This window comes from Durotheca rogersii, assembly GCF_024521655.1.
Source record: "Durotheca rogersii strain YMJ 92031201 chromosome Unknown GGS23scaffold_15, whole genome shotgun sequence".
Taxonomy (NCBI): Eukaryota; Fungi; Ascomycota; class Sordariomycetes; order Xylariales; family Xylariaceae; genus Durotheca; species Durotheca rogersii.
Genome location: NW_026251246.1, coordinates 48,467 through 67,050, shown reverse-complemented (window position 1 = coordinate 67,050; position 18,584 = coordinate 48,467). Strand labels below are relative to the sequence as shown.

Sequence of the window (18,584 nt, the reverse complement as noted above, 5' to 3'; positions counted from 1 at the left end):
TTCGCAGCAAGTCGGCCACCCCATGTCCCTCTAGAATCCCGTCGCCCAAGAGAAACTAGCGTGATTTGCCTAGCGATCCTCATTACCCAGGGCACGAAGTGAGCGAAGAAATCTAACATTGGTCCTCATACCTACCGGCAGCAATAGGAGACCGTGTGTTCACTACGTGTAGGTCGGTATACCTACATGCCAGCAGCCAGGCCGGTCTCTATAGGAGGGGGGAGTTAGACGCGCCGACGAGCGGTTTTATTTATGCCTGCATACGTGCATGCATGCGATTGCATACCTACCCTCCTAACCCCCCCTTCCTCTCCCAAGTAGTGCGGATGTGTTGTATACCTGACATAGAAACGGTCGATATCACGCTTCCCTCTCGACTATCTACATATAGTATCACCTACATACACACCCACACACAGGTGCCAGAATTCGTTGAGCGGCTACTCTCGATAGCCTCCACCAGGTCCCGCTGCGGCCACCAAGCGCGTGCGAAGAAGGGAATCGTCAACCTCCACCCGAACTCCAAAACGTAAAGGAGCTTTCACACGGCATACGCACCTGGTCGCAACACGGTTACCGCACTTGGCAGCATATAGCGTCGGGTGGTTATAGCTGACTGCGTGTAGTGGTATAGCCGGCGTCAGACGGAGATGATCCCTACCTCATTCCCGCCTCAGCCAACCGTGCGCGAGGGACAACACCACGGGCATGGGCAGCAAAGACCACCCGTAACCACGGCAGCAAGGCTCAACGAAGTCGAAAAACGCACCTAATCTAGCTACGTACAAGTACAACTTCTGAGAGAGGCCAGACGCCTTTCAATCCGCCTTAGCAGGCAGTCCCTTCTCCTCTCCTCGATACTGCTAGTATATATATACCGTAGCACTCCGACCCTCCACGCTGCCACACGCCCAGTCCGTAGAGTCGGGGCCTATTCTATTCCAGCCCAGGCACGGCAGCGAGTTTCCCAGTTTCGTCTTCCCGTTTTGCCAAGAACCCACTCTCTCTCTCTACTCTGTCGCTTAGCTCCGAAGCCAAGTCCACCCGGTCAGGCCTGTGCGGAGGCCCATCGCCTAGCCCAGCCCAGAGTGTGTGCAGACCCTCCCGTGGGAGCTTGGACTCTGCCTCTCTCCCTCTCTCGTTACGCATACACTACTTATCGTCGCGTCGATGCCCCTCTATGCAATGCGCACGTGTCTACAAAGAGACGGAGGGAGTCGAGGCCGTGGGCGGGGGCTGTCGAAGGATAACAACCGTGGTGGGCTGGAAATCTCAGAGCCAACGAAGACTCGCCTTGAATACGAACGAGCATGCCGAATCTGGGACCGACCGCAGCGCCCGCAGTTGAAGACAACCGGCCTAGACCACGGTATAGAAGCTCCCCGTGCCAGACGATCTCGCTATGGGGGCTGGTCCCGATCTTTCCCGCATGAGCGTACCTACGAGTATTAGCATTGCTCAGTCCTCTCTTCCTCATTCTGTCTATTCACCATGTGGCAGCACCACGGACGCGTCTTGGCGCCTCCGCACAAGCTTCTTTTTCCCTCTGCGACTCTGCGAGAACTGACAGAGACCCCCTCTGGCTCGCCTTGCCCTTATTTCCCTTTCCTCTGGTATCTCCAGGCCAGTGCCACGCGAAACCCGAAACCCGGCTTACACGACGTTGTCATTTTTGTCTATCTGTCTATTTATCCCCTCTCCTATACATTTGCATACTCTCACTCACACCCACACATATGTATACCCACATACTTATATATGCCAGCGAGCTTCTCACTGTGGACCTACACAATCGCCCACACGCCCAACCCGTGGTTCCCATTCCCGAAGAGCGAGAGAGCATGAACAAGCAACTAAGCTTCCCTCCGCCAAGGACTCGGATCCCGTGCCCCTCCCCAATGGCAGCGCGCCCTGTCCACGGCCCCGCCCTTTTTCCGAACCGCGAGCCCCCTCCCCGGGATAGATACACAACATAGACCACCAGGTTTAGATAGGTAGGCATTGCCTACGCAGGGGGATTACGTAGATAAGCCCGCGCGCCCACCGCCAATTCGTCCGTTGGGGCATCGGATAACTGCCCAAGCGGGACGAGCTTGTCGCCGCCTAGATGATGACATACTCCCCCTCCCCCTTCTCCTGCCCCCCTTCCCCGCGAGCCGGCGGCGGACGCCTGCTGATGCTGACACGCTGACACCGCCTGCCTGCTACTGCTGCCTCCTCCCAGCGAACTCGCTACGAATTTAGGGAGCGGGTGAGGGACAAGGCCCCCCGAACTAGGTAGGTAGATGCTATATTCCCAGCAGCTCGGCCAGGATGTCCCAGCGATGTGACGTCCAGAGGGGAACACTAACGCAGCTTGACTCTGTAGGGACGCGCAATCTGTCCGCCTGTCCATCTGTCTGTCATATCTATTGCGCGGCCACATCGTCAGCTCCCTACGTAGGGACGTGTCTTTCCCTCTCCTTCCCTCCCCTGCACTCTCCCCGCCTCCGCTCCGCACGGGCGGTGGTTGTATGCGCGTATGCGTTGCTGCCGCGAGGCCCTCGTTCCCTTTTCTTCTTCTTTTTTTCCTCCGACCCGGAGACCGTAAAACCAGAGATAGTCCCGCCCGCCTTTTTCATCGATGCACCGCCGGTCGCCGCGCGCGACGAGTCGGTGAGCCCGCCGGAAAGGGGAAGGGGGGGTGTGAGTGTGATTGTAGAAGCACGCCGATCTGACTCACATCCCACGTCGGCTACCTGCGCTGCCTCGTCGCCTCCCCTCCTTCTCCAGCCCGCCGTCTCCTTCTCTTTTGGTCTGTTCTCTCCTCTTCGACGCCGTCGCGCCTAGCTAGTACAGCGGTGAGCTGCGTTGGGTAGTACGTACGTAGATTGAGCGAGGCAAGGGGGGAGTATGTGGAACTGGCTGTGCCCCGATCCGGCAATACCCAGGTAGGCAGAACTCCGATGTGCGCTGCGCGGAGGGGCGAGGGAGCGCGCGCGCGCGCGTGTAAGTGGGCTATGTAAGACGGGCGAGCCGGCCGTGGTCGCGCGTATATAAGAATCGAGGCTAGCCGGCTCTCCTTTCTCGCTCGGGTAGGCATACCAACCACCGCTTCCCCCCTTTCGCTCCTACACCACACGCACCTCGCACACAGCCCGCCCGCCAGCTTCGCTTCCCACACCCTTACCCTAAGCACCCGGCACCCGACGCTCTCGCGCAGGGCCTTCGCTGTCCCCGCGAACACCTCCGACACCGCTGCCGCGATGAGCTACACCCAGGACCGCGCGCACTCCTCCGCGCTCCTCGGGTCCCTCCTGTCGGGGCAGCAAGCCCTGCAGCAGTCCTCTGCCGCCTCCTCCTCCTCCTCCTCTTCCTCTACTTCCTCCTCCTCCAAGGACCCCGCGGACACGGCCTCGCTCCTCTCGACGGCCAGCTCGACTGCGGCGCTGCTCCCGCGCACCGAGAAGACGCCGTCGCCGGGCGCCGCCGAGAAGGCGCTGTCGCGCGCCGCGTGGAAGAGCCAGGTCCGGATGACGTTCTAGGGCGCCCGCGCCGAGGGGAAGAGGGTTGTGAGAGGGGCGCTGGGAGGAAAAAGGAATGGGGGATGGGGGAGGGGTTAGGGAAAAAAAAAAAGGAGAAAGGGAAGAGCAGATCAGTGCACGAATGCCGCCCATCGGCCGTCCGGACCCCCTTCGCCTCCGACCCCCCTACTCACCCGCTCGCCGCTCCGCAGAGCGTGTGAGTTCTTGGAGTGCTTGTGGGGACGACCACACGTGTGCCTGCGCAAGGCAGGATATCGGCGGAGAGGTAGGGCGACGCGGTCGTCCCGCTGGGTTATGTGCGGCGGTGCGCAGTGCTCGTTCACGGGTGTACTATAAAAGGGTAGCCGTCCGGCCGGGAGGAAAGAACCGGGGAAGGAGAGGGACGAGAGATCAACATCGGGAGAGAAAAGGTAGAATACGCTTATAATGTATGGCCGAATGGACGGATGCGCAGGAGAATATGGGATAAGGGGGGGGGGGTATCTCGAGTGTATTTCGTCTATGTAGTACAGGTATAGACACCGTACTCGTATCCTCGCAACACCTCCCTACCCGTGCTCGCGAGTGCGCCGCCCACCTGGTTCTACGTCCCCTTATGCATCCTCCCTTGGCAGTAGCAAGCAATGCCGTCGCCCCCTTTTCGCCTCCCTCTCTTCTACTCATCCCGTCCTAGCTAGGCTGGCCGCAGGTCCGCGTCTAAGAAGTAAGCACGCGCGTATATCCCACACGCTCTGGCCAAAATTGCCCCTTCCTCCTCCTGTTAAAACGTGTCGTCGAGGATGTCCTGGTTCATCTTGACCAGCGTGGGGCTGTACTCGGACGAGTCGGGCTCGGCGCCGGCCGTGATCAGGATGTCGTCGACGATGCGCCGGCTCGCCTCGCGCGCTGTTTTGTCTCGGTCAGCCCCGTCCCGCGGCCCCCGCCGATATATCGAACATCGCACGTGGGGATAAAGTAAGAACCGGGCACCGCCGCAGCCAAGAACGCACACACGCACACACACACACACAAAAAAAATGAAAAGAAATCGGGCAGCTCACCCGGCGTCTGCATCAGCTTGCTCGGCGGCAGCGCGAACTGGATGGTCTTGGGCGGGCTCATGCCGGCGAAGCCCTCGTCGTCGTCGTCGTCGTCTTCGTCGCTGCTCCACCGCGGCGCGCCGCCCTCCTTGCCCCTCGCCGCGCCCGCGTCCAGGCCCTTGCCCTTCGCCTCGGCGAACACGTCGCGCGTCTTGCGCGCCGTGCCGGGCGTCTGGACGCTGACGCCGGGCGTCCTCGGCGCCGCCGCCGCCGCCGCCGCCGCGCGGCCGAGCCGCAGACGCACCGGCGACATGTACAAGTCGCTGCGCAGCTTGGGCACGGCCATCTCGGGCGAGCTCGCGGGGCTCTCGGCCCAGAGCGCGCGGCGCTCGCGGTCGGCGTCGTCCTCGGGCTCGCGGCCGCCGCTGCCGCTGCCCCGCCGCTCCGGAGACGCGGCCGCGCGGCCCCGCAGCGCCCCCGCGCCCTTGTGCGGCGTCGCCTGCAGCCGGTAGTTGCGGTCGAGCAGGCGGTGCAGCAGCGGGTCGCGGTTGGGCGGGCGGCCGGCGGCGGACGCGGCCGCGGGCTCCTCGAGCAGCAGCGACGACGACGGCGAGCGCGGCGCCATCGACATGTCGGGGAGCCGCGTCCGGTGGGCCGGCAGCTGCGGCGCCGTCGCGTCGCCGTCGTCGAGCGGGTCCGCGTCGTCCTTAAAGACGGCCTGCTCGCCCTTCAGCTCGCGCCGCAGCCGCTCGTACGGCGAGTCGAACTCCGCGAACTGCGGCCTCAGCGCCTGGCTGGCCGGCGGCCGCGGCGTGCTGCCCGACAGCTCGGTCGCGTCCTCGCCGCGGCCGCCGTCGAGCAGAGAGTCGTCGTCGCCGACGCCGCGGCCCGCCCGCGGCCGGTACCCGGGCGTCGAGGCGGCCGTGGCGTCCGCTGCTGCCGAGCCGCCGCTGGTGTCGTGGTAGTCCGTCGTCGTCGTCTCGTCGAGCGTCGTCTCTTCGGCTGCCGTCGTCTCGTCTTCTTCCGCCGCTAGCTCCTCGTAGCCCGACAGCGAGACGTTGGCAGACGCTTCGAAAAACTGCTTCCAGAACTGAGGGGCGGGTTAGCCAGTTATGCACCAGGCTTGCGCATATGTGTATGTAGGTAGGTTGAGATTGGGGTGCGTACCTTGGACGCTTCCCAGACGGCGTTCGACTGCTCTCCATACTGCTCGACCAGGGGCAGGATGTTGGTGGTGACGATGCGGTGTGCCTTGCTAAAGTTGTGGTCGATTTCCTGTAGGGTGAGGGTGATGGACTGCTCCAGCTTCTCTAATTCCTCGGTCAAAGTCAGGTTTCTACCTAACGAGGCCCCGGGTCGAGACATGTTAGCGTATGAGCTCGCACACAGACGAGTTGGACGGCGTGAGAAGGTTGGGGGTGTTGCGCGACGAAAGAAAACAGTTTACTACATTGGGGCCTGGGTCAAATAGATATACACATGGCCACTTGGCGACAGCTGCTACCCCGCGGCGCCAGGCATTGCCGCGCCGGGAACGCGATGAGTTGGGTGGCAGGTGGGGTATTGTTATGTAAGCAATAGCCTCAGGGGGGCGAATTAAGGGGGTTACGATAGCTCCAGATCCCTCCGAGGCTGAACTTTAGGTATACAGGCCTCACTATGTAAAACCATGCCTCACGGAGGAGAAAATAAGGGACCACTCATCTAGGGTATCTTGACATTCATGGTTTTTATTTTATTTTAACCCCTTGTGTGACCGTAGTAGCCCGACATCTCAAGCTTGATTAAGAGGCGATCAATCGTGTTCTCGTCTTTCACCCCCTCGCCCTTCACCCCCTCGCCCCCTCCTCCATCGTCAGTCATCGCGTCGTTTGGGGTGGGCTTCTCCGCGTACCCCCCTTTCTCGCTTAGACCGCGACATACCGTAATGAAAACATCCACCTTCTTTCTAAAGGTTGCGTAGAGCGCCTTGGCCGACGATCCCTTCGTCTCCTTGTCTGCAGCTTTCAGGTGCGTTACTTTGGAGAACTTGAGGATTGATGTGAAGATATCTTCGAGCAGCTTCATCACCGGTTGTTGCCGCTTTCGCAGGAGAAGCGTATGCATAATACGATCTAGCATCCGCTCGTGTTCCCCGCGCAGCTCGTCCGGGCTTAGAATTCGGATGCCCTCCGACTTATCGTCGGGTTTTGCGAGATTGCGTTGCACAGCCTCAAGCCAACTTTCGAACCGCTGCCACGGCGTCTCGATCCCCGCGTCGAAGAAATACGTGCTTACGCTCGCGACGAAATGTTGCGCCTCGAAACGGAATCGCCGCGCGGCATTGTCGACATTGTGCCACCTAGACGTCCTCGCAGTGGTATCCCGGAATATCTGCTCCGTCACGTGCTGCATCCGTAGCACTCGAAGCAGTAACCTAAATATCCTGTCATACTTCAGCAGGATCACGGGGGTAAATACTGGCATGAGGGACGGAGGAGGTTTATATAAAAGACGGAGAAAGTCTAGCGCTTCTAGCGAGCTAGGGTTTAGGCATTTATCGATTTCCTCGCTGGAAAGATCCCTCACCGCGAAGCTGATATCGCCTGGCAGGTCATGTTTCTTTTCTACCAGGCGGGCCCTTGTCGACGAGGGTGGCAGATAGCTTTCCACGAGGACGCCCATCAAGGAAAGTCGGAGTTCCGAGCTCGCCGGCGGCCACGTCTCTCTTCCGTCAAGTCGAAGTCCCATCACACCACCGCTCATAGCGACGCCTGCGTGCCGTTCGGCCGTTTCGAGGTTGGGGTCGAAGAGCGCATGAGAAAGGCGGCTACAGAACACGCCATTCCCAAGGAGATGGAACTGCTTTTGGAGGGAGAGGTGGTCCCGTAACCGATGGACGCCGAAGAGTAATTTCATATACTCCCGGTTGATAACCCGTGCCTGTGCCGCAACGAGCGGCCCAAAAGAATGGTACGGTATCAAGGACCAATGCGGCGAGAACCCAGCGATCACTTCATCGATGATAATTTTGTCCTCGAACAGTCGGGCGCCCATCAACCTGGACAAGCTATCTTCCTCGACCGTGGCGCCCGGGGGCCTATTGAGGACTTCGATTGAGGCCAGCAATTCTCTTTCAAGTTGGGCCCCCTCGCGCCCAAAAAGATGCAAGCCGTAGCTCTCGTCTACCGAGTTGTCAACTAGGTCGGCGCGCTGAGGTATCGCGTCTGGGTTTGAAGACCAAAATTGTAAACCTTTTTGTAGGCGCTTGGCATAGTTCTCTACTTCCTCCTGAAAGTTTCCGATGGAGTTCCAATCGAAATGCCACCGGAGCGGAGGAGGCCTACTAGCGGCAATGAGCCCCATCTGGCAAAGAGGATGCTCTGGGTGATATGCGCGAAGAAGTCGTAGTGTTTTACCCGTCTCAAACATGGCCAAGGCTATATCGCTGGGGATGAACTCCGGCATACGCCCGTCGTCGAGAATATAGTCAGTCTCGTAGGTCTCGAACCCGGAATCGTCCACGGCGGCGACGTTTTCCACCTTGACAAAACCACCCCCAGGATTCTCTTTAGTTAGTGGAACCCCTTCTTCGCCCCTTACGCCCATCCACTTCTCCGCAAAGTTGGCCCACGGCTCTGACACCCGCGACAATACTTCGCGCATTATCTCTTTGAGAAGCGCATTGCCATGTTCTAGAGCCCGAGTTTCCTCGAAGATTAGCGATAACGTCCGCTCATCGGTCTTGGTTCGAGAGGCCTTGACGATCAAGGATTTTAAATATACCAGGATCGAATGAATCGGCTCGATGAGGGATTGTAGCTGCAGGAGAGACCGTACTTTGTTTACTCTCCCTCCGAGTATCTTTTGCACGGCGAGCAAAATAAGATCGACGGATTTTGCGAGCGCTACGCCCACTGCACCAGGATGCGTCTTGTACGTGTGCTGAACATACGCCGAGAGGAAACGGGTCGTATTCCCGCAGTCCAGACAGCGTCCTTGAAGGCCCTGGAGCACTCCTGTAGAGTAACCGGAAATTCTCATATCCTCCAAACCTGGCGTGAAGCTGGCCTTTTCCGCATCCCACACGAAGAAGATGGACCCTCTACCGAATGCGAGTCCTAGGAGGGCGATAAGATAGGGGCCAGTCTGGACCACGTTGCTTTCGGTACATCCTATCCCTAGAGGGTCCCCGCTGCGCTTTATTGCGGCGTCATATGCCCCGGGGCCAGCCTCAGTAATGAATAACGGCATCACCTGGGCAACATCGGGCATCAAGAAGCCATCCCAGGTTTTATACTCGGGCTCATTAGTGACTGGCTCCTCTTTTTGAAGCCACGAGTCATCAAAGACGTCAAGATCCTGTAAATCGACATCATGAAGCGGTTCGGGGGTGACGGCGGGCAGACCATCAGCCTTCTCGGTCCCATCCAGGTCTGTAGTGAGTAGCGAAGTGGGCAGCTTGAAGAAGCCGTCGACGTCTGCGTTGGCGGGCTTGACGCCGATGTAGCCCTCAGTCGGTCGACTGGCGTGATCTAAGTCGACATGGAAGAATTGGCTATTCAGCTTCGGTGACAGGGTTAGCCAGTTTGAAGACCGGTTGAAATCGGGAAAGGCGAAGACGTCGGCAGGGTCCTGGTCTGCCATCTGGTAGAATGAACAGGCGGGTGTGTGCGATTCATTTGGGGTTCGGCCTTCATAGATGTAGTTATAAACTTGGGGGGATCACATGTGTGCTCGATCCACGAGGGGTCGCGACCAAATTGATACTCGGTAATGGCAGGAAGGAGAGATGCCCGACAGGAAGACACACGAGACGGACCAACTCCTCTCAGCGGGCGTTTTGGGTTGGGCGCTGCGACGACGACGCGTGTGGATGTGAGAAAGCCACAGAAATATCTCTGTAAGCCGTATATTTCTTAAACGAATACAGCCGGGTCAGCAAACACGGATGGCCTGTCCCAGCAGGCCAAGTACCTGACCTACTGCTAATAGGTACCCAGGTGGTACCTATGCACGTACCTGGCTTCCCTAATGTAATGGATCTACAGGTAGAAGCCGGAGGTATATAGAGGCCCCTAAGGCACCTAGCCGACCTAGGTACCTACCTAGGTACCTCATAGTACCTAGTGATTCTGGACCCTGCATTTTCCAAAGCTCGGATGGCTGGTGCAGGTTCAAGCTGAGCTCTCCCTTCTACCCCCAACTCTTCTCGCTCCGACTCGACCGCGTCGCACCTCGTCGGCGTTTCGCCACGGACACAGAAATTAGAGCCCGAGGCAACATACGCACGCGTACAGAGACAGCTGGAAGGCCCAGAGGCGCGATCAATTCTCCTCAGAAGGGCAAGCATGCCTCCGAAGCGCAAGTCCAAAGCCGTGGGCCTGGCCGAAGTGTCCACACCCAAGGCCGCATCTACGCCCGCACGCGACGACGATGCCATGGACGTCGACACCCCACAGGCGTCCGACACCCCTCGCGCTGCTGACACTCCCACGGCTATCAAGCCCAGTCTGCCGCCTCCCTCCGAGATCCTCAGCAACCTCTGGACCGACGATCAGGAATCCTCCCTGTTCAAAGGCGTCATCCGATGGAAGCCCTCAGGTATGTGGTCCATACACACCGCACCCCCTCCCACGGTCCCTTTGGCGGCGTGCCTACGTTCTACCTACCTCCTGTATACGCTCTCTGTATGAATTACACACGCAACCTTCTAACGTGCGCTCCCCTGCCGCCGCAGGCATCCACAAGCACTTCCGCATGATCGCCATCTCGGAGCACCTGCGCAACCACGGCTTCGACCCGGACGTCGAGACGCACACCCGCATCCCTTGCATCTGGAAGAAGCTGCGCCTCTTCTACAACATGGACGCCATCGACGACCGCGACAACTCCTTCGACTACGTCAAGGGCCAGGAGCAGGACGAACCCCCCGAGAACAAATACCACGACTTTGACCTGCCCGCCAACGAGTTCCACGACCTCATGTGGGCCCGCGCCATGGCCGGCCCCGGCGAGGAGTCCGTCACCGCCCCGTCCCCCACCCCTGATATGGACGTCGACGGCGCAGCCGCGCCACCGCCGCCAGCAGCATTGGGGGGCAGGAAGCGGAAGCGCGGCGGCACCAACGCCACCGCCATCGCTGAGACGGCCAGTGTCGCGGGCAGCAGCACGGCAAAGACGCGGCGGTCGAGCACCGTCGATGACACGGACCGGGAAACGCCCTTCCCCAGCAGCCCCGCGGGACGGGCGACGACGGCGAGGACAGCGCGCAGCCAGAAGCGCGCCGCAGCCAAGGCCAAAGCGGAGAGCCTCGAGCCGCCCGACGGCGACGAGGGGAGCTCAAGCGGCGACGAGGAGGAGGAGGAGGAGGAGGGGCACCACCAACAAGATGAGGAGGATCGCCGCGGTAGGGGCGGTCGGGGTGGCAGCAACGACAACAACGAGGAGGAGGATAGCAGCGAGCCAGAGAGTGACAACGAGGTGGCAGCGGCCGAAGCCAGCACTGCCGCCGCCGCCGCCCCTGCCCCTGTCCCTGCCCCTCTCCCTGCCGCCGCCGCCGCTGCTGCTGCTCCGCCGCCGGCTACGCGGTCGGGTCGAGGCGGATGGGGTGCTGGCGGGAGAGGGCGGGGAGGTCGAGGACGGGGACGGGGTAGGGCAGGCCGTAAGCGAGGATGACAATAGCAATGGTGACGGCGGCGATGACGACGGTGGCGACAAGAAAGGAAAGAAGCCAGCAGCAGTGGCCGGGGGGAGGGGGGGGGCCCAGATCCGAACGTGCGCGATGGTGCCGTAGAACAAAGCGCGTCAGATCGCGCCCGCGCTCGGAAACCGACGCCGCACAAAGAGATCTCGGCGCTCCGTCTCTTTCCTTTGTCCTCTCGCCGGAGAGAGAGAGAGCCGCCCAGATCGTCGGGTAACGCACACGCGAGCTTTTGGTTTTTAATTGCTTTTTGCTCCCAGACCCGCCGCCCTGGTGCGTGGGCCTCCGCAGCCAGCCAGCCAGCGCCCAGATCCAGGCCGTCGGGATGCAGCTGGCAGATCGGACGGACACCCCGTCGCGAGCGTGGCCGTTGCCAAGACAGACTAGAGGAGAGAAGGCCGCCGCTGTGGGAGGGCGGCGGCTGCGTCACTCGAACTTGGCGCTGCGCTCGCTTTGTGCGGGTATAGGCTCCGCGGCGCGCGCGTGATGGCTGTTCCCGTCCTCGCCGCAGTACGGAGAAGGGGGCGGGGGGGGGTGTCAGGGCGATGCGCGCGGGTCTGGGCCTCGCCGCCGCGGATGCTGCGAGGACGGGTGGCGTGGACGCCGCCACGTCGGGCCGAACTGCGCCCTCGTCTCTCGCTCGCACGTAGGTAGATGGGTAATTTACTGGCACGCGACGGCGGGAAATGGGCTTGCCTGCGTAACCGTCGAGGTGACGTTTAGGCGAGCGGGACACTCTCTCTACTACTAAGGGGACGGAGTGACTGGTGTACGCGACGGGGTGGGGGGCGGCGGGAGGAGGGTCTGAATAGGGGCGTGTCTCCGTACGTGCTACTACGACCTGGATAGATCCTCCCCTGGAGTTGCCGACAAGTAGGAAGGCTACGGAGGCTTAAGGTAGTTAGCAAACCAAGAGCAACAGAAAAAAAAAGAAATACTGGGAATAGCCCATTTTATTACTTCCAGCGTGAACGATTGATCGATCGGTCCTATCGATGCGCGTGTGCGCGGTATACGCGTATGTACAAGTTCGTGTCTGGGCGTCAGTCATCCCATCCCCTCTATACGGCCCGCAACGATATGCTTCAACCATATATCCCACTTCCTCCGTAACCAAGGGAAGCCAAGTTCAGTCCAGCCATAGGACCCATCCCATCCCAATGTCCAACACCTATTCCCTTCCTTATCCACCTAGACACACAGTCCAAACGCCTACACGAGCGGTGGAGATAAGAGAGTAGAGTTTGAAAAGTGGAAAAAACCCAAAATATAATAGAGGTAGGGAAATCTTTAAAAAAATCTTGAAGGGAAATTTGTTGCGCCGATGCTTTTTCCGCCCAAGGGAAAAAAAGATGGTTCTAGTAACCCCTTCTCAAAGCAACCTATCGCGTCGTTCTCCCTGGTCGTCTCCTTGAAGTCTCCCTTGGGCCTCCCTTACGACGTCGGACCCCGGCCCCCCAGATCCCCCGTATCCTCGTGGAATATGCTCCGTCTAAGCGGGCTCCCCGCGCCCGCCCTGTCGCCGCGGTCCCAGTCGCTGCCTGCTTGGTTCGCCGTCGGCGGTTCGGCGGGGGCGTTGCCGCGTGGCTGTTGTTGGTTGCCCGCGCCCTCGTTATACGCCGGCGGCGCTGCGCTCCCCGCGTCCGAGCTCACCGTCACGTCGCTGATCTGCCGCAGGTGCGCCGAGTCCCGGCTGCTGATGCCGCTGAGTCCGCTGACCACCGCTTTGCGAGGGCCGGACGACGGAGCCGCTGCAGCTGCTGCGTTGTGGCTGTCTGCGCCCTCTGGAGAGGCGGCCGCAGCAGCAGCAGCAGCAGCAGCAGGAGGTATGCTAATAGGGCTGGGGGCCGGCTTGGGGAGCACGTTGGCAATCGCGTCAAAGCGAGTGTCGGCACCGAGGGAGGGGGAATCAGGCCGCTCCTGCGAGCTGAAGGACGCGGCCGGTGGCACGGCGATCGCGGGATGATCATGGCTGCCGAAATGGGGTTGGCTGGCTGGCGTGGAGAGCTGATGAGGGTTTGAGCCTAGGTATGCGTATTTCGTCGGGTTGCCGCGGCCGTATGTGTTGTCCGGCACTGGTAATTCGACACGTCTTGAGTCTGTTGTAAATATGTTAGTTGACGACAGGAGATAGATCTGGGAAGAAGAACCGCGTAGGGCGATTCTGCTTCGGTTGCTCTTACCACTTTGGAGTTCAGCTATTTGGCGGTTGGCGACTTGGAATTCGGAAATCTGGTGTTCGGAGATAGGCCCATCTGGCATCTCAACAGGCTCCATCATTCTCATCTCAGGGTGGCCCGGCGGGAGCATCGGCGTAACGCCCCGGCTCTCCATTTCTTCGTACTGTGTCCGAGTATCCTCTGTTGTAACGGTCGGAGCTTTGTAACCTTGTTGGGTCTCCATCCAGGTCCTTACCCTGTTCCCGTTTTCGTCTGTCGACTGGTCGCTGCCGGCGCTCTTCTTAAGGAGCCTCCGCCTTCTGTATAGGAGGACTGCCACGACAACAGCCGTGACGAAAACTAGACCGAGGACCACGCCCAATACGGGCGCCACCCACGAAGGTGTCCCCCCCCCTCCTTGGTTGGCTTCATAGTCTTCACGTGTACTGTTACCGGGGCCTACTGAACTGTAGGGGTAATACGTCGCCAACTTCGTCGTGGGATAGGCGGTGGCAAAGACGCTGGCAAGCCCCGACGTGGCCCAGCCTGTCGGTGTCGGGGTAGTCATGGTCGCGCCTCCAGCATAGTCGCCTCCGATCATCAGGTGAATCATCTCGGGTACACCATAGTCGTTCCAACTTGTGGGGTCATATGACTCCATCCAGTTTCCAGATGTGAGGTTGAAGACGTCGAAGAGTTTACCGTCGCCGACGCAGGGTAGACTGTTGCCTTGAGTGGATCTGCGGCCACCGATCGTAATCATCTGGTCCGGGTAGGGCATGACGCAATGATGCCCAGCTCGAGCGTGTTGAGGCGAACCGGAAGAGACCTTCATCCACATAAACGACGGGAGCGAAAGGATCCACACGTCATCATTGAAATCCGAGTCTGTGTCTAGACCATCGTAGCCACCGTAATAGTATATGTTGAAACTTGAGTAATCTGAGGCGGGAGCCACAACGGCACATCCCATCGCCAGCTGAGTCGGACCGGCAATGGTAGGTTGTTGATACCATCTGTCGGCCGCAATGTCGTATATGTCGACATTTGCCATGAATCCTGGGCTATCGCGCCTCTGCCGTCCAGTTAGTTGATATCCCAACGGTTGAAATGGCCGACCAGGCTTACGCTCTGTGCCGCGTTCAGCGACCGTCCCTCCCCGGATCCAACCCCGTACCCTGGGTACGAGACACCTCCCAACGCCACTAATATGCCTTCGGCACCGACAGGAACCCATACTACCGAAGGGTTTGCGCGGCCCGGGATTCCCGGCGGAAGGGTGTCATTACTCCAGGTCGCCTGCCGATTCCCTCGCATATCAAGTGTGATGAGAGTGTCCGAGACATTGGACGGGTCGAGAGAGGAGTTGCCGGTATACTCATAGATCGGACCCCAGGATTCCGATCGATACCCGCCAAAATACCAACCCTTGTTCTCCGATGGGGCGCTTACAGCGCCCCCATATGCGACGTACCGAGTCATGCCCTCGGGAAGCTCATCGATAATAAAGCCTGGTCTAAAGGTCCCCGTCTCACCTCTGGATTGTGACGCCTCGTAGTTGAGCACGTCTTCGCCCCCTGGTGGGGACGCCGTGTCTGTCTGAGCAAGCAGACCGCCGTAGAGGAAGAACTCGTCATTATTATGAAGCATGGCTCCGTCCAGGAAGTTAGGTCCGACATTACTAGCAGGGCCGCCGTTTAGCCCCTTTGAGATTGTATTCCCAAGCAAAGCGGTGAAATTTGAACTCGAGTTAAACGGAGTACTAAAATTGAAGGTGTATATCAGACCGAGAGGATTTTCTAGCATAGAGGTCAGGTTACGCCAGGGTGGATCGGAGTTGTGGTGCGACTCACGATCATCTTCGGGGGGGAGAAATGAACCATCGGCCATACCCCGAGACCAATATAGATGGCCACCATCTATATAGACGGTGTCTTTCAACGTAGCGACTGCGTGGACGTCAACAACTCGCGATACCCAACTGGCGATGTATTTGACGGTCGAAGACAAACTTACTCCGATGGTTATACCAGATACACATAGTTGTATTTGCCTGGCCTTCCACCCATCCTGATTGCTGGCCGTTGGTAGTAGAAGCCAACCCCGCGGCATATGCCAGCCAGGCTACCCTAGACCGATACATCGTGCGTCTAGCTGCTGTGATCACCGATTACGGGAAAGGTGGTTACAACAGAGTCGAATTAGAGAGAAGGTGGTTTCGGCAGAATAGTTGAGTATCATTTCATGGAAGGAAGGGTATTCACAAGGACGACGGAAATCCTGGGGCAAATTACGGCGTCAAAGAGGCCCCCAGTACCATATGGAATGTAACCCGGACGGCAACTCTGCCTTTCATTTGTTAATTCAAATCGGGACGCTCATTGAGCTGGACGGCGAAAAACGGAAGCATGAAGATGGAACATAGAACACTAAACAGAAACACTCTTTGTGGAGGGTAGTTGGGGCCGGCAAAAGGGAACAAGGGACTTACACGGCAGCCCTGTGATGAAAAACGGAAAATGGTAAGAGGATACCGCAGGACAAAAGATCTTAGCCCAAAGTGCTGGACTTATTACGGCTTAGTCGAGATCTCGCTCATCAAATGATTATCCGTGATGGGGTAATCTTTTTTTTGGGCCAGGTATACTGCGTCAATATACGAGGCATCAGACATCGCGTACCTTGACTTGGGGCAACTATCAACTAGGCAAAGGGGCAGCCTTGGTCTTTTCGCCTCTTCGCAGATCAAGGTGTGCGCAAACGAGACTTTTCAACCCCGCCCACATGATCGATGCTACCACTACGCAGCAGAGGGGTGACAGTCAGGTCAGACCAGGTCAGGTCAGCCTCATCTCCTACCTGAGAACATTCCCATCGAGGAGCGATATTTGACGGAGGATCACCGGCGAGGACAGCGAGGAAAAGGCAGGGAGGGGTCACAGATTAGTAGAGCTGCCAGCCTATTGCTGATACATCAGGTGGGAAAAATAGCAAAATATGAATAGACGCAAACACGATAGCCACACGACAACCACGTCTAGATGTGAAGGGTGTGCCAAAAAGAGAGAGAGAGAAAAGATCATCATAGCATACTCGGATGGTGGGGGCAGGGACTACTGCTGCTCTACCGCAAGTACCGGGCAGATACGTCGGTGAGGTGCCAACAGGTAGGTAGGGCATTGGACGGCTCTGGCGTTGGATATGACAAGCAGGTCAGACCCCAATCGGGAAGAGGGCCGTATATTGCCATACATAGGCGTCAGAACGATCCCTGCAAGACGGTTCGCTTCTATTGGGACGACTGCGGCGCAGGAGCACTTCGGGAGCCTCTCGATTGGGCTGGCGGCATCCTGGCTGCAGCCAAGGTGAGGGGTGGGTAGGACTGCGTTGGTGCGGGCTGGAAATATTGTGAACTGGCAATGCGACTCTCTCTCGTTAAGGTGGGCTTATAAGTCATTCGAGGGGCGGGGAAGAGTGAGCGGTGGAGGGCCTTGTCCCATTCCTCGTCACTCTCCAGCTGCGCGTATGTATTGGAGATATTGGCGGTCGACGGATATGAGTGGCCGGCCGGCCCCCCCCCTCCTCCCGGAATATTCGCACATACCGGCACAGGTGCGACCTCAGGGTGTGCCACAGGCTCTGGATATAATACGAGCCTCGTGTCGTTCCTAGAGAGTTACGAGCACGAGGGGGGGGGGGGTTTGAGGTGACGAAGAGATTGCCCGATTTCTCGCAATGGGGAGGAGGTCGAGGTGACTTGCTCGCCCGATCTGACGGTTCCGGGCAGGGCATGTGGTGACGGCGTCGCTCTCCTCGATTATGGCAATGTTAACAGCAACCAAATCAACGGATCGACAGGGTAGAACAAGAGACAGACAGATCTAGATAAGACAAGGATGCGCGCAGAGGACGAAGTCGAGGGCGGAAGCTTAACAGATAGGTGTCTCGTTACCTAAGATGGAAAGTCTCTGGATGGTTGCCTGGCGCCATCTCGTATGTACCTAAGGTAGGTATGGACCGCGGAGTGTGGAAGGTACAGCATACCAACGTACCTACTCATGGTCGCGCGGATCTGATCTGCTCCTTCCCCTCTATCCTGTGTGGGTCGAGGAAGAGGTACCTTACTTAGGTTGGTACCTCTACATAAGAGGTATTAGAGAGCGGAATCTAAGCGCCATAGGTAACGATCATGTACCTCCCTCCTGATGTCTACCTAAGGTTCTTGCCGTATGTTGTACTACCCCCCCATAATTGATGTAATATAGGTACCTACCTAGGATATAGGTAGCGGGAGGTAGGCATGTTAAATACGATCGTTCCGCTGTACCGGGTGTTCGGTACCTTACGTACCTGAGCCATTTGGGGTACCTAGGTACCTACCTACCTTACCCACCTACCTCCTCGACCGCCAGCGTCAGCCCGTGGGAACCACACAAGTACTCTGGGTAGCTTCCAATCGTAGCGTTCGATACATGGGCGCATCGAGAAGCGCTCGGTTATAGGCGCCTCCAGCATAGCAGATTCCAGCCTGCTACCAGAGAAAATAAGTCTTATACGTGGCTACGCCCAGGGTATCGTGTCCCGCATCTCGCGGCTGGCTCTGGGTGGTGGTTACACACGAGTGCGGGTATACCGCCGGGTGCCCCGTTGACGGGACAAGACACATCTCTCCCTGGCCATCTCCCAGCATGTATCTGCAGGTATCTGGTCGCGGCCATCAAACTAAGCTCCCAGTACCTCCGATGCACGATGATAGTAGGCGGTGTACTTATATACCCACTGCAGGTGACCGGATAGGTACCTTTGCAGTACCTACCGCCGCAAGACATCCACCTGCTGAACCCGCGTCGGAGGTAGTGATATGTAGGTACCTAGGTACAGATACCTAATGTAGGATAATTCCATTTCTCTTACAGACAGGTTAGGTACCTTTTCAAATGGATCTCGTCCCGTCTCCACTCCCACCACCATGTCAGCTTACCTCTCAACGCATCTACGCATAGCTTTTGCTTTCTCTTTTCTCTCTCTGTCTCCCTCCCTCCGTTCTCCCCCCCCCCTCTCTCTCTCGCGCCCCGGGAGAAAAGCATGCCGTCTCTATCCCCGTCCCATTAAGCCGGGCCACCACCTGTGCTCGACGCGCCAACCACCGGCTACCCCGCCCCTCTTCCCTGTCTCTCTCCCTCTCTCCCCCTCTGTCTCT

The 18,584-nt window shown here is 58.6% G+C and overlaps 6 protein-coding genes across 6 annotated transcripts; 3 read left to right on the top strand and 3 right to left on the bottom strand.

Moving 5' to 3' along the window:
- Positions 1 to 2,313: 2,313 nt before the first annotated feature.
- On the top strand, positions 2,314 to 3,524 carry GGS23DRAFT_597911 (uncharacterized protein; the record flags this gene model as incomplete). Its single annotated transcript, XM_051518699.1, has 2 exons — positions 2,314 to 2,381; positions 3,203 to 3,524. 2 exons carry the CDS (start codon positions 2,314 to 2,316, stop codon positions 3,522 to 3,524), a joined length of 390 nt encoding a protein of 129 aa, XP_051370598.1.
- A 395-nt stretch (positions 3,525 to 3,919) lies between these two features.
- On the bottom strand, positions 3,920 to 6,023 carry GGS23DRAFT_610998 (uncharacterized protein). Its single transcript, XM_051520367.1, has 3 exons — positions 5,711 to 6,023; positions 4,565 to 5,633; positions 3,920 to 4,409 (listed from the first exon to the last, which is right to left on the bottom strand). The coding sequence occupies exons 1-3, from the start codon at positions 5,906 to 5,908 to the stop codon at positions 4,285 to 4,287; spliced, it is 1,392 nt and encodes a 463-aa protein (XP_051370597.1). The 5' UTR covers positions 5,909 to 6,023; the 3' UTR covers positions 3,920 to 4,284.
- Positions 6,024 to 6,029: 6 nt separating this feature from the next.
- On the bottom strand, positions 6,030 to 9,369 carry GGS23DRAFT_573658 (Spc97/Spc98 family protein). The gene has a single exon (XM_051516693.1). It carries the CDS (start codon positions 9,167 to 9,169, stop codon positions 6,284 to 6,286), a length of 2,886 nt encoding a protein of 961 aa, XP_051370596.1. The 5' UTR covers positions 9,170 to 9,369; the 3' UTR covers positions 6,030 to 6,283.
- Positions 9,370 to 9,873: 504 nt separating this feature from the next.
- GGS23DRAFT_597908 (chromatin modification-related protein EAF7-domain-containing protein) lies at positions 9,874 to 11,318 on the top strand (the record flags this gene model as incomplete). Its single annotated transcript, XM_051518698.1, has 3 exons — positions 9,874 to 10,126; positions 10,263 to 11,117; positions 11,179 to 11,318. 3 exons carry the CDS (start codon positions 9,874 to 9,876, stop codon positions 11,316 to 11,318), a joined length of 1,248 nt encoding a protein of 415 aa, XP_051370595.1.
- An 842-nt stretch (positions 11,319 to 12,160) lies between these two features.
- Positions 12,161 to 13,047, top strand: GGS23DRAFT_573651 (uncharacterized protein). Its single transcript, XM_051516692.1, has one exon. It carries the CDS (start codon positions 12,221 to 12,223, stop codon positions 12,464 to 12,466), a length of 246 nt encoding a protein of 81 aa, XP_051370594.1. The 5' UTR covers positions 12,161 to 12,220; the 3' UTR covers positions 12,467 to 13,047.
- On the bottom strand, positions 12,489 to 15,642 carry GGS23DRAFT_117206 (uncharacterized protein). The gene is made up of 5 exons (XM_051511045.1): positions 15,401 to 15,642; positions 15,238 to 15,333; positions 14,513 to 15,183; positions 13,409 to 14,459; positions 12,489 to 13,324 (listed from the first exon to the last, which is right to left on the bottom strand). Exons 1-5 carry the CDS (start codon positions 15,525 to 15,527, stop codon positions 12,660 to 12,662), a joined length of 2,610 nt encoding a protein of 869 aa, XP_051370593.1. The 5' UTR covers positions 15,528 to 15,642; the 3' UTR covers positions 12,489 to 12,659.
- Between the last annotated feature and the right edge of the window lie 2,942 nt (positions 15,643 to 18,584).

What these genes read in the sequence shown, in the direction of transcription:
- GGS23DRAFT_610998 (XM_051520367.1), bottom strand. Translation starts at nt 5,908, where the DNA reads ATGTCTCGACCCGGGGCCTCGTTAGGTAGAAACCTGACTTTGACCGAG. An exon ending in CCGTCTGGGAAGCGTCCAAG is followed by an intron (nt 5,634 to 5,710) that starts GTACGCACCCCA and finishes CCCGCCCCTCAG; the next exon opens with TTCTGGAAGCAGTTTTTCGA. An exon ending in CAAGCTGATGCAGACGCCGG is followed by an intron (nt 4,410 to 4,564) that starts GTGAGCTGCCCG and finishes GAGACAAAACAG; the next exon opens with CGCGCGAGGCGAGCCGGCGC.
- GGS23DRAFT_573658 (XM_051516693.1), bottom strand. Translation starts at nt 9,169, where the DNA reads ATGGCAGACCAGGACCCTGCCGACGTCTTCGCCTTTCCCGATTTCAAC.
- GGS23DRAFT_573651 (XM_051516692.1), top strand. Translation starts at nt 12,221, where the DNA reads ATGCGCGTGTGCGCGGTATACGCGTATGTACAAGTTCGTGTCTGGGCG.
- GGS23DRAFT_117206 (XM_051511045.1), bottom strand. Translation starts at nt 15,527, where the DNA reads ATGTATCGGTCTAGGGTAGCCTGGCTGGCATATGCCGCGGGGTTGGCT. An exon ending in TATCTGGTATAACCATCGGA is followed by an intron (nt 15,334 to 15,400) that starts GTAAGTTTGTCT and finishes ACGTCCACGCAG; the next exon opens with TCGCTACGTTGAAAGACACC. An exon ending in CGCTGAACGCGGCACAGAGC is followed by an intron (nt 14,460 to 14,512) that starts GTAAGCCTGGTC and finishes ACTGGACGGCAG; the next exon opens with AGGCGCGATAGCCCAGGATT.